Here is a 12,229-nt window from a genome sequence, read left to right on the forward strand (position 1 = left end):
TTTAGCCCCACACATCTCGTTAACGCTCTGGCCGATAATTTGTTTACCTCTGGATAACATGAAAACAGCCTAACCAGCTCTGCTGGCAACAATTTCATTATGCTTTTTTGCTGTCTTTTACTGACACCGGCCATATTCAATGGGTGTTGTAGCTAGCTACCTAGGTAAACAAGGAACGTAGCTAGGCAAACAACATGTAAGATCACACACATCACGTCACGTTAGCTAACGAGCCAGCCACCTAACGTTAGCTAGGGAGCCAGCCAGCTAACAGTAGCTAACAATACATTTTAGCTTGAAATGAAACCACTTTGTAAAAATGTTAAACGTGTAATATCTGAAAATGTAGCTAGCTAGACTATCTTACATACATGGTGGACGCGTCTCCCTGTCATGAATATATGCCACAAATGGTTTTAGTTTTAAGACGTAATCCGGAAACAAGTGTTTTCGCCATCTCTTTAGCTATCGTACTCTAATTCCACTGATTTCAAGACTCGATCCTCCAGAAAGTGGAGAGCAAACATTATGCAGCTACATTTTAAAAAATCAGCGTTCGACAGAATTCCAACACAGACTGACCAGCTAAAATAGACAAAAGCCCTCTATATGGCAGACCAATCCGAACTCATCTCTCGGCGTGTCCAGCCCACTCATTATCTCAGCCAATCATGACTAGGTGGAAGGTTGCTATCTTTTTATGTGGCTTAACCAACAAGGCTCATAATTGAACAATTTTATTCATATTTACAGATGGCATACAAGTTTGTTATTAAGGCACATGAAAGTTAACATGTTCAAGAAGGCATTTCTGCCAACAAAAAAAACACATTTCGATAAAAATTGTTTTTACATTGAAACTGCTCTCCTGTGAAGTCGTGACTTGCGACCTACGCCTAGTTTCCTGAATCGGGTCACATATTCAGACTGGGGCCCACCATGCTGCTCACCCAGGGGAAGCTCCAGGAAAGACAGCCAGCCAGTCAACACAGAGCAGTACAGTGAACATACATGTAATAGACACCATGATTCTCACAGCCACCACGTCAGATCTATAAAGGGACGGTCACAGTCTTATTATTGACTCTGTGGGTTCCCCTGCCACTGAATGAATGCTAAGTAACCAAAGAAAAACAGAACGCCTTGGTCTACCTATGCCTACCTGAGCTAGCCTTTATGTGAGGGGTTGCCATAATCAACATACACGGCGCCTGGGGAACAGTGGGTTAACTGCCTTGCTCAGGGGCAGAATGACAGTTTTTTTTACCTTGCCAGCTCGGGGATTTGATCTAGCAACCTTTCGGTTACTGGCCCAATGCTGCCGCCCCTTGTGTTTGTCTTCCTCTGCTAGATAATCAATGGAAATAGACTAATGCTCTACTCTTCATCAATAATACAGTGGGCCAGTGAATCTCCCTCATCATTCAAGGTCCGTCTCTACATACAGACACACCATAGGCTGCACCACACCACTGTTCTTGCTATTCTATTTGTTGCTGTACAACACTGGGTAACTGTATACACCTCACTCAGACCACAATGCAGATGCAAGGCAGGTATTGAGCCAGTCCATAAAGCTCACATACTGAAGACATCCATGTAATGGATAGCATACACATAATAGTATGTACTGTAGTGCCAGATAGTGTATACACACAAAAGCACATATTTATCCACAGAAACGACACACCCGATTGATCTCCTTTACTAAAATATCCTCACAGCAGTCCTGTTGCATATAGTGACGATGACAGAATGAAATACAATAACCTGGTGTTAATGCAGTGTCTGATGCAGTTCCTCAACATGATTCAGGGCTTGCTAGGGCTGGCTCTAGAGCCAAATAGACATGGCTACACATCAGCAGAATGATTTTAAAAAGCTCTTGAGGACCCATTGTCTCCTGGGGCCTTACAGACTTCATGCAGACTGACTAAACGAGAGGAGAGACTAGGCTGATTGTGTAGGCACTAGGTAGCTCACGGACAATGGTGTGGCTAGGAGACAGAGATCAATTTCAACCAATTTCCCCTCCTTTCTCTCTGCGGGGTGGCAGTGGCCCTCCAGCAATCAGCAGTGAAGCTTGAGGAACAAACCTCTGTGGGAGAGAAGACAAGAGTGCTGACATTTGTCACACAGGAAAGTATGGTATATATCACCATCGGTTTGGAATGAGGCAGCAGCAACCATATCAAGAGAAGATGGGATACATTTGAACAATGGCATTCTGAATTTGAATCTGAACATTAGGGGTGGACACAGAAAACATGATGTATTTTCTATTCTCACTAATCTACATAGATTTTCTTTCGGTCTCCAAAAAACAGGTTTATATGTCTGGTGTTTTGAGATAGATAGTGAGAGTATTGGGAGAGGGTACAGCCTGTGATAGGAATACAGAGTACTCCTGGACCCTATTTGTCTGGTATTAATGTTTCACCAATCACCGTCTAAAAAAACATGGCTGGCATTACTACCGGAAAGAAATCAAGACAATTTATCCGGTTATAGCCAGGGCATTTAAAATATTCTGTCGTTAATTAGATTTAGAGTCAAGGCATTTAATGGATAATGATGTCATCAATCAAATAGGGGAGCCATTGTATCTAAAAGGATGATGTCATTGATCACATAGACGGGCATTTACAGTAAAGGGTGATGTCATGCCTGAGAAAGAGCCTGAAATGGGTCCAGAATCTCTTAACCTAAGGACGTGCCATATATCACATTGGGGGATGATAACATGGTCTGGTCACAGGTTTCACACTAGAAGTCTAATGTGAATGCTGTGAGTGTATTCCTTAAACAGAGAATGTGGTAGGCAAGTTACAGACTATCTACTGACAACTGCCGGATTCTATGAGGGTGTTGGTGTTAGGCTGATGACAACACCTACCCACTAACACTACCCCCCCAAGTGTCTCCGTCCTCGGAGCTCACACCTACTAGTCTCATCAGTCACCATAGGGATGTGTGATCGGCCGGCCCGGTGCCAATATGACCTCCCAGTGTAACGTATCACAGTACGCGCCACGACCAGTCTTAATGCGATGTGTCACAGGTCTGCAAACATGGGACGGTCTTAATCTACTAATACATACATTTCAAGGAGGATCAGGCTCAGAATGTCAAGGAGACTGAGAAATGTTGGCTTAAATTCACCATGTCACACGACACGATTGAGACAGAAAAAATATATATATGATATTCAAACTTAATAGGAATACTTGAATAACACACATCGTGTGATTTCAAATTTAGATCAGATCCATATGCAGGTGTTTAATAAAGGAAGCAAACAGATTGAAGTGGAAGTCAGACAAAGGATGCTTGCAAAATACTTGGCATTAGTCAAACTACATTAATGGTGATTCTGGGAAGGGTTTGCATTTCAAGTAACCAAACTTGCCAATTTAAAAGGGCCAAAATCTTATTGCCTAATAGATTATTGCCATCGCACTAGGCTTGTCTGTGAGATGAGACTGCTATCTCACAAGTCTGAAAATTCCATATACTGTATTATTGCAAGCAAGGAGCTGTTAATGATGTTGTGTAATGGTCATATATCATGTGAAGTGAAATATACTTATTGTGAAGTTGTCTATGGCTATGGGCTGATTGCATTCCCCTATTATCTGCCAGGAATCTCATCTAAGATCACTTCTACACACAATTTAAACAATGAGTGCTTTGGTGTACCTTCATGGAAACCTCACAAGCTGCCCTCCACCTTACCGAACCTATTTTCGACCTTCTACCATCTCAAAAACATAATCTATACAAAACCTAAAATGATCTGTCTTTTTAAGTAACAATCCACTGAGCACACATTGTGTGAATCAACGTTGTTTCCACGTCATTTAAATTTCATTTAAACGTTGAACCAACGTGGAATAGACGTTGAATTGTCGTCTGTCCTGTGGTAATTGACCAGATTAAAATCAGATATTCACACCTTGAAAAAAAAAAACACTACACTGCCACACCTGTTGACTTTCTGTTCTTGTGTTTTTTCTCCACATCATATTGGAATAACTGGCAACATATATACAACTATGATAACTAAACTACAGGTCATACTGAACTAGAACTAAACAGGATGCGATAATGTTACGGGATGTTGCTACTGTCTGAAATTAACTGTTACCAAACTCCTGTAAACATCTGAAATCAGCAGCTGTCACAGTCAAGAACAGGCATGCCCACTAACCAGCACCAATGCACAATAGCTATCCAAACATAAATGTAGGATACTACTAATACAATGTTACATGACAAAAGGCAAATAAAATAGACAATAGAAAACTCATACATGTCATTTTTGGAAATTAAGGACAGCATCTTTCATTTAAACCATGTAAAGAGCGGAAAAGTTCCACCCCTCCCGCAATTCGTCCACCCAAATTCGAATCCTAATGCGCTTCGTTGAGCCAGTGGTAAATGTTTCAACAAATAATTCAATCTTACCCTTATATTGCAGTGAGCTACCACTTGTAATTTTCACAGTTCCACTTATGGATTCGCCAGGGCTGTAGACCACTTTGTTGTTGGTAAAAGTAATATCGAATTCCTGAAGCTTGCCCATGACTTCGCTACCCTCCGCGTCTCACAACAAAAAAAGGAATTATGGTGCGCGAGGGACAGGTCTACCGCCGCCTATGGAAATTTGAACCGAGCTCTCTCGAAGATGGTGGATAAATAAAGATGTACTACTAAAGGCCGTTTACAATTGAAAAACATGGTTAGTTTCGGTCTGCTTAAGGGGGTGGCTCTCCCGATAGGCACCAATGCGATAGCAGCTGGGTCTAGTCTGCTAGTTCATGGACTGTAATATAACCAGAAAAACGAGGGAGTGGGATGTCTCGCTTCCCCTTCCGTCTCTGGCTCTCTAATCTCACCTGCAGCATGCACTCCACCGAGTTTTCAAGAGCAGTGACGTCAATAAGCAAATATGTATTATATGCAAGTGTATTTTGTTATACTTGTTGTTAATAATAACAAATATTTTTTCTAAAAAAATATTCAAGGTTGGTAGCCTACTCTTTCATAACTAGCCATATAATGTAAATATATGTTATTCAAGCAGTTGCGTTTAGGTCATCTTGGCATATTCACAGTACACCTCCCAGTGGAGATAATATAATAACACTGTAATAACCACAGTACACATTACACTACTCAACATTGGTCTCTGAAATGTTCTATATTTCTTAAACATGCTATTTTGCAGACATTGAGCCATTGATTGAGTTGGACCACACATTCACTGAATTACAGGACGGATGCATCAAACACTGTATGGTGGGTTACTCCTGTCTTCACCCATCTCCACCTCCATCCCCACCTCACTAGAAAATGGTAGACAGCAGGGCACTCCCCATCTCCAGATAGAGATTAGCTACATGCTGCTGACATCAGCAATTTGTCTCACTCAGAAAGGATGGCTGATCAGAGCAGAGGTAGGCAACCCTGTTCCTGGAGTGACGTAGATATTGCAGGATTTTGTCCCAACTGGGCACCACGTCAGACCAACTGAGCTAATGGATTAGTTCAGTGATTGACAAAATTCAACACACCTGGTTTTCCAGAGTGTTTAAATCAAAAACATGAAGTGACTGCGGCACACCAGGACCATGGTTGCCTACCCCTGGAGCAAAGGAATGTGATAGTTTATAGCTCTCAGAGAAAAGAATTAAAGTGTCCTGGAGAGAATGAGCTCCCAAGCTGAAGTGGTAATGGGACTTCTGTTCCCAAATGAGGAGCTAGTTGTTCCCCGTTTAAGCTGAGTAAGTAATTTATCTACGCTTATTGCTTTATTAGTGCATGTAGTAAGGTGATATACTAAAGTGCAAGCTTGTGAAACATACAGTTATTGCATTTGCACACACACACACACACTCCTATACACAAGCTTGTGTGTGTGTCAGAGAGAGAGAGAGAGAGAGAGAGAGAGAGAGAGAGAGAGAGAGAGAGAGAGAGAGAGAGAGAGAGAGAGAGAGAGACAATGACTGGGCTGTTAAAAAAGCAGAGTACATCACATGCAATGAGACAGATGCTTCCATGACAACAGACAGACGCAGTAGTTGCCAAGTTACTGCCAGTATCCATGGAAATGGCTCTCTTGTCTGAATAAGTATTTAATTTTGAAGCAGCATGTTGTATATGCCTCCAGGTTGCTGATTCACTGTAGGTTCAAACGCCTGTAGAAGTATCTGAAATTACCCTCTTTGACATTCACTCCACCTCTATTACTGAATTTATGAGCCATTTTCAAATGCATAGGATAAATCAATGAATATAAACGTGATTCCAGCAGCAGTCCATAGCCACATGAAATGGCAACTGAAGGCGTAGATGGAAGTAGCACCAGCATATAGAGGCATTAAGATATCAGGACTTGATATCAGTAGCACACATCATATCCTCCTGAGATCCAGCAATTCATTTTTGTCCTCTCTAGTACACATCAGTTCTTGGTCCATACCTCTGATGCCATACAAACCACTGTATAAGTCCTGTTGTCCCTTTGAGAGGACATTCTTGGTGTCACGACTTCCGCCGAAGTCGGTTCCTCTCCTTGTTCGGGCGACGTGCGGCGGTCGACGTCACTGGTCTTCTAGCCATCGCCGATCCACCTTTAATTTTCCATTTGTTTTGTCTTGTCTTCCTGCACACCTGATTTACATCTCCTACTAATTTACATGTGTATATCGCCCTCTGTTCCCTCCATGTCTGTGTGGGGTATTGTTTATTGTCAAGGTTGGCATGCTTCCGGGCTGGGTTGCAGCGGGTTTTATTTATACCCGTGATTTGTGGCAGCCGGTACTTTGTACTTGGGTTTCATACTTTGTGCTGCCTCATTTGTTCTTTGGGCATTTGTTTTGTGACTCGGTTGCGTTCTGTATTATGATTGCCTAAGTAAAGTGCTTTGTCCATTCATCTCTGCTCTCCTGCGCCTGACTTCCATGCACCAGCTACACCCACCATTGACACTTGGCTTTTCACTGATATCACATGTGGGGGTGTGACCTTGACAACTTTATCCTCCTGGTTCTTAATTAAATGGCTGCCGTCAAAATTAGCACATTTTATGGAAGTGTGTATGGAAATGTATGTCATTATTAATTAACATTTTTGTGAGTTTGATATTCAAATAGTTTCTAGTAAGTGAATATCTCAGGAATAGTTAAGTGAGTTATGAGGACTGTGTCATTTATTTTTTTCACAATAAATAAGAGCTTATCAAGAAATGCCCTCAGTAGTGGACACCTGGATGCCGCAACTATGTTTTTCACCTACTGTACCATTGGCTGTAATGTTAATGTTTTAATATTTACGTCCTAATGACCACTACGGAGGACAATTTTGCACATACAATAAAAAATAAATAACATATTTAGGTAATAAGTTAATTTTCCACATCAAAGACTTACATTATGTAAAAAAATAAAAAAAATAAACCATTCTGGTCTCAGAAGGCTATTACACTCAACATCCTCATCCAGACACCTACTAGGTTGAAATCAGGTAAACCCATGTATTATGCAACCAGTTTATAGACATTTACTGTTGGTTTGTTTGATGATGTGTTATGGATTTAACTACAAGCATAGTACCAACGGCAGTTTGAACCAACCTTCAAATTGTATAGATGACGGTTGTTAAATTGGTCCCAGATTCAGCTATGTTCAGCATATAGTGCCTTCAGAAGGTATTCAGACCCCTTGACTTTTTCCACATTTTGTTACATTACAGCCTTATTCTAAAATAGATTAACATTTAAAAAAGATCCTCAGCAGTCTACACACAACACAATGACAAAGCAAAAACAGCTTTCTATACGTTTCTGCTCATTTAGTAAAAATAAAAACACAAATACCTTATTTACATAAGTATTCAGACCCTTTGCTATGAGACTCGAAATTGAGCTCAGGTGCATCCAATATCCATTGATCCTCCTTGAGATGTTTTTACAACTTGACTGGAGTCCACCTGTGGTAAATTCAATTGATTGGACATGATTTAGAAAGGCACGCACATGTCTATATAAGGTCCCACAGTTGGCAGTGCATGTCAGAGCAAAAACCAAGCCAAGGTCGAAGTAATTGTCCGGTGAGCTCCGAGACATGATTGTGTCGAGGCACAGAAGGTAGCCAAGAACGCAGTGGCCTCCATTCTTAAATGGAAAAAGTTTGGAACCACCAAGACTCTTCCTAGAGCTGGCCGCACGGCCAAACTGAGCAATTGGGGGAGAAGGGCCTTGGTCAGTGAGGTGACCAAGACCCCACTGGTCACTGTGACAGAGCTGATGAAAACAGGATTGAACTCTTTGGCCTGAATGCCAAGCGTCACGTCCGGAGGAAACCTGAAACCATACCTACGGGGAAGCATGGTGGTGGCAGCATCATGCTGTGGGGATGTTTTTCAGCGGCAGGGAGACTAGTCAGGATTAAGGCAAAGATGAATGGAGCAAAGTAGAGAGATCCTTAATGAAGGACAACGACCCTAAGCACACAGGACAACGACCCTAAGCACACAGCCAAGACAACGCAGGAGTGGCTTCGGGACAAGTCTATGAATGTCCTTGAGTTGCCCAGCCAGAGCCCGGACTTGAACCCGATCAAACATCTCTGGAGAGACCTGAAAATAGCTGTGCAGCAACGCTCCTCATCCAACCTGACAGGAATTGAGAGGATCTGCAGAGAAGAATGGGAGAAACTCCCCAAATACAGGTGTGTCAAGCTTATAGCATCATAACCAAGAAGACTCGAGGCTGCAATCGCTGCAACGAACTACTGAGTAAAGGGTCTGAATACTTATATCTTCAGCTAACATTCCACTCCTTGCCAAAGAGACTGGCCAGGGGTATTATGGTTAGGGTTGAGGTTGAGCCAAAAGTGTAGACATGAAGCTAGGGTTAGGGTTATGGATAGGGTTCGGGTTGAGCCAGGTTGTAGACATGAAGTTAGGGTTAGGGTTAAGCCAGGGTGTAGACACGAAGCTTGGGTTAGGGCCAGGGTGCAGACATGAAGCTAGGGTTAGGGCTAGGGTTAGGGCTCGGGTGTAGACATGGGGTTAGGGTTAGGGTTATGGTTAGGGCTAGGGTTAGGGTTAGGGCTGAGCCAGGGTGTAGACATGAAGCTTGGGGTAGGGCTAGGGTTAGGGCTAGGGTTATGGTTAGGGTTATGGTTGAGCCAGGGTGCAGACATGAAGCTAGGGTTAGGGCTAGGGTTACTGTTGAGCCAGAGTGTGAACATAAGACGATAGGAAAGTGTGGAGAGACATGGCAGATGACAGTGAGCAGGGCTCCTCCACCTCCAAATTCCCACTTCAACCCCTGATGATGACAAATTCATGAAGCCAAACTAAAGTAATACCATTCCATCACCATTCAAGTTTTATCAATGGGTGAGATGCAGTATGGCTTGACGTTGATGTGTGTGTTGTTTTAACCACAGCTGACATGTTGGTAATAAATAAGCTAACCTGATTCAATGCATTTACAGTCTAATTTGACTGGTTGTCATGTGTTGTCAATATATTCAAATAATTTACAATCAAAGGTTAATGTGAGTTTATCGTGCTATTCATTTTATTGTCATTCATGTCCAGTATGAGGGATGACAATCAAAACTTGCATCATGATTCCACCTAGTGGTCATTTTAAAGAGCCTGCGGCTCATTCAATTCTGCACCTCTATATTTAATCTCAATTTAAGACAAACTGAATAATATGCCAATTGGACCAGCTGTAATCTGAAAGATGTAAAACTATAATTGACCATAAACATTCAACCTACCTTCAAGTAATGACTCTTCAAAGTCAGCAAAACAAAAAACATCACTACAGATTGCTTTGGCTACAATATAGTTCTCTTCTACGATCATGTAACGGGCCGGTTTCCCCGAACCAGCAGCTACAGTACCATACTGTATGTGTCTGGTCACTCTCTCATGTACTCTCCTCTTCCTCCTCCACCCGAGCAGGCAGGTGCTTGTGATGCCATCATGGCATAAAGGTGACAGCTGGCGGAGGGCCGACTGTCTTCAATGTAGCCCTTCTCCTCCTGGCCCACCTAGCGTGGGATCCAGATGCTGGCCCCGCGGTTGGCCACCCTGGCATAGAAGTCGCGGGTGATGGCGGTTTCATGGAATCCTGTGAGGCATCTGATGTTGTCCTGGCCTCCGCAAGGGTCATACACACGGATGTGCTCGGCGTGTTGCTTGCTCAGCTTCTCAATGGCCTGCTCAATATGTCTGTTTGAAGAGGGGAGGGGTTAGGTATTGGACCAAATCTCATAGTTATACAGCCTTACAGAACCTGACAGTGCAATAATGTTTTTACAGTAATACTCACTGCAGCCACCCTTCTTCACTTATCTCCTTGGTGCTAACTTCGGTGTGGCAGCCCGCGCCGTTCCAGTTCCCCTTTAAAACCATCCTGAAAGACTTCTTATACAGCATTGGAGGAAAAAAAGTCAAAGTTTACTGAGTCGGCATGACCTCAACATTCTGGCCACAGATTCTGAGCCCAGAATAGAGACATGCCTTGTAGTGACACTCCACAATGTCCCTGCCATAGATATCGTCTGCACCAACCAAGTAGTGTGGACCTGAAAGAGAAAGAGAGAGAGTTAAATGGAACCAAATTCAAAGGCCTATTTAATAACATTAAGATTGTATATGGACATATAGATTGAGGTAGATTTAATATATGTAGTGCTTTTCCGAGTGCACAAGACCATTTACATTATGAAATGAACAAGGACACATGGTATAATACAATAGAGTCAGTCACCTTGGGGACCTGGGAATCCATTTTGGGGCCAGCCATAAGGGTGACCATCCATCCCTAGTAGAGTGTACTCCTGCTCCATTCAAAACTAGGGGGTATAGTCCTTCACCTTCTTACAGCCTGAAAGTATGTTACACTCTGTATAGGAGAGAATAGGCATACTGTCGGGTTAGTTTGATTGACAGGGAAATATTAGACAGTCAAAGCCTACAGGCTGCTGTTTATCTTGACCATAACCAGTTGGTCCCTGTCAACTGATGTAGAAAAGTGATCTCTGACAGTATTTTTTTTTTTTTTTTACAAGTACCTGCAGGCAAGCGGTTGTACTTAAGGACCTCACACAGTACCAGTTTGTTGGGTGACAGGATGAAATGGTCCCGGAACATCAAATCAAATTTTATTAGTCACATGCGCAGTGAAATGCTTGCTTACTTACGAGGGCCTAACCAACAATGCAGTTTAAAAAAAATACAAATAAGAATAAGAGATAAAAGTAACAGGTAATTAAAGAGCAGCAGGGAAATAACAAAAGCATGACTATATACAGGGGGGTACCGATACAGAGTCAATGCACGGGGACACCGGTTATTTGAGGTAGTATGTACATGTCGGTAAAGTTATTGAAGGGACAATGCATAGATGACAACAGAGAGTTGCAGTGGTGTAAAGAGGGGGTGAGAGGGCACTGCAAATAGTCTGGGTAGCCATTTGACTAGATGTTCAAGAGTCTTATAGCTCAGGGTAGAAGCTGTTTAGAACCCTCTTGGACCTAAACTTGGCGCTCCGGTACCGCTTGCCGTGCAGTTGCAGAGAGCACAGTCTATGACTAGGGTGGCTGGAGTCTTTGACCATTTTTAGGGCCTTCGTCTGACACCGCCTGGTATAGAGGTCCTGGATGGCAGGAAGCTTGGCCCAGTGATGTACTGGGCTGTTCACACTACCCTCTGTAGTGCCTTGCAGTCGGAGGCCGAGCAGTTTCCGTACCAGGCAGTGATGCAACCCGTCAGGATGCTCTTGATGGTGCATCTGTAGAACCTGAGGATCTGAGGACCCATGCCAAATCTTTTCAGTCTCCTGAGGGGGAACATAGCCGCTGGGATCAGATACCTGTCACTGTTGGATCCCTGGATCTGGTAGGTGCTGGAGCCATCAAAGTTCTGCCAATATCAATTCGAGCATTAACATCACTGTACTAGAGATCAAATGTTCTGCGAGATGGGCCTAATGCTTTGGGCTTGATGAAGCAAGCAAAACTTTATTATACATGTCACCTCTGGACAAGTATGCTTTCTTGTCAGGTAAACACTACAAGTCAAAGTCAGAACTTCTTTTTACCTTCCTGCAGGGGTACAAAGGAAAAAAACATGTTTTGCTGAGTGGGAAGTTTTGGCCACACAGTTAAACCTTGTGGTCTGGTAAGTTACCTTCTATTCC

General features: G+C 42.9%; 1 protein-coding gene and 1 pseudogene across 1 annotated transcript in view; both read right to left on the reverse strand.

Moving 5' to 3' along the window:
• arrdc1b (arrestin domain containing 1b) overlaps positions 1-4,664 on the reverse strand; it is a 55,898-nt gene extending 51,234 nt beyond the window's left edge. Inside the window, exon 1 of the mRNA XM_029620518.2 lies at positions 4,468-4,664. Coding sequence (XP_029476378.1) covers positions 4,468-4,585 — 118 coding nt within the window. The 5' untranslated portion in view covers positions 4,586-4,664. The remainder of the gene's footprint in view (positions 1-4,467) is intronic.
• A 4,906-nt stretch (positions 4,665-9,570) lies between these two features.
• LOC115101212 (glutamine synthetase-like) lies at positions 9,571-10,773 on the reverse strand (annotated as a pseudogene).
• Between the last annotated feature and the right edge of the window lie 1,456 nt (positions 10,774-12,229).

Source organism: Oncorhynchus nerka, linkage group LG19 (genome assembly GCF_034236695.1).
Source record: "Oncorhynchus nerka isolate Pitt River linkage group LG19, Oner_Uvic_2.0, whole genome shotgun sequence".
Lineage (NCBI taxonomy): Eukaryota > Metazoa > Chordata > Actinopteri > Salmoniformes > Salmonidae > Oncorhynchus > Oncorhynchus nerka.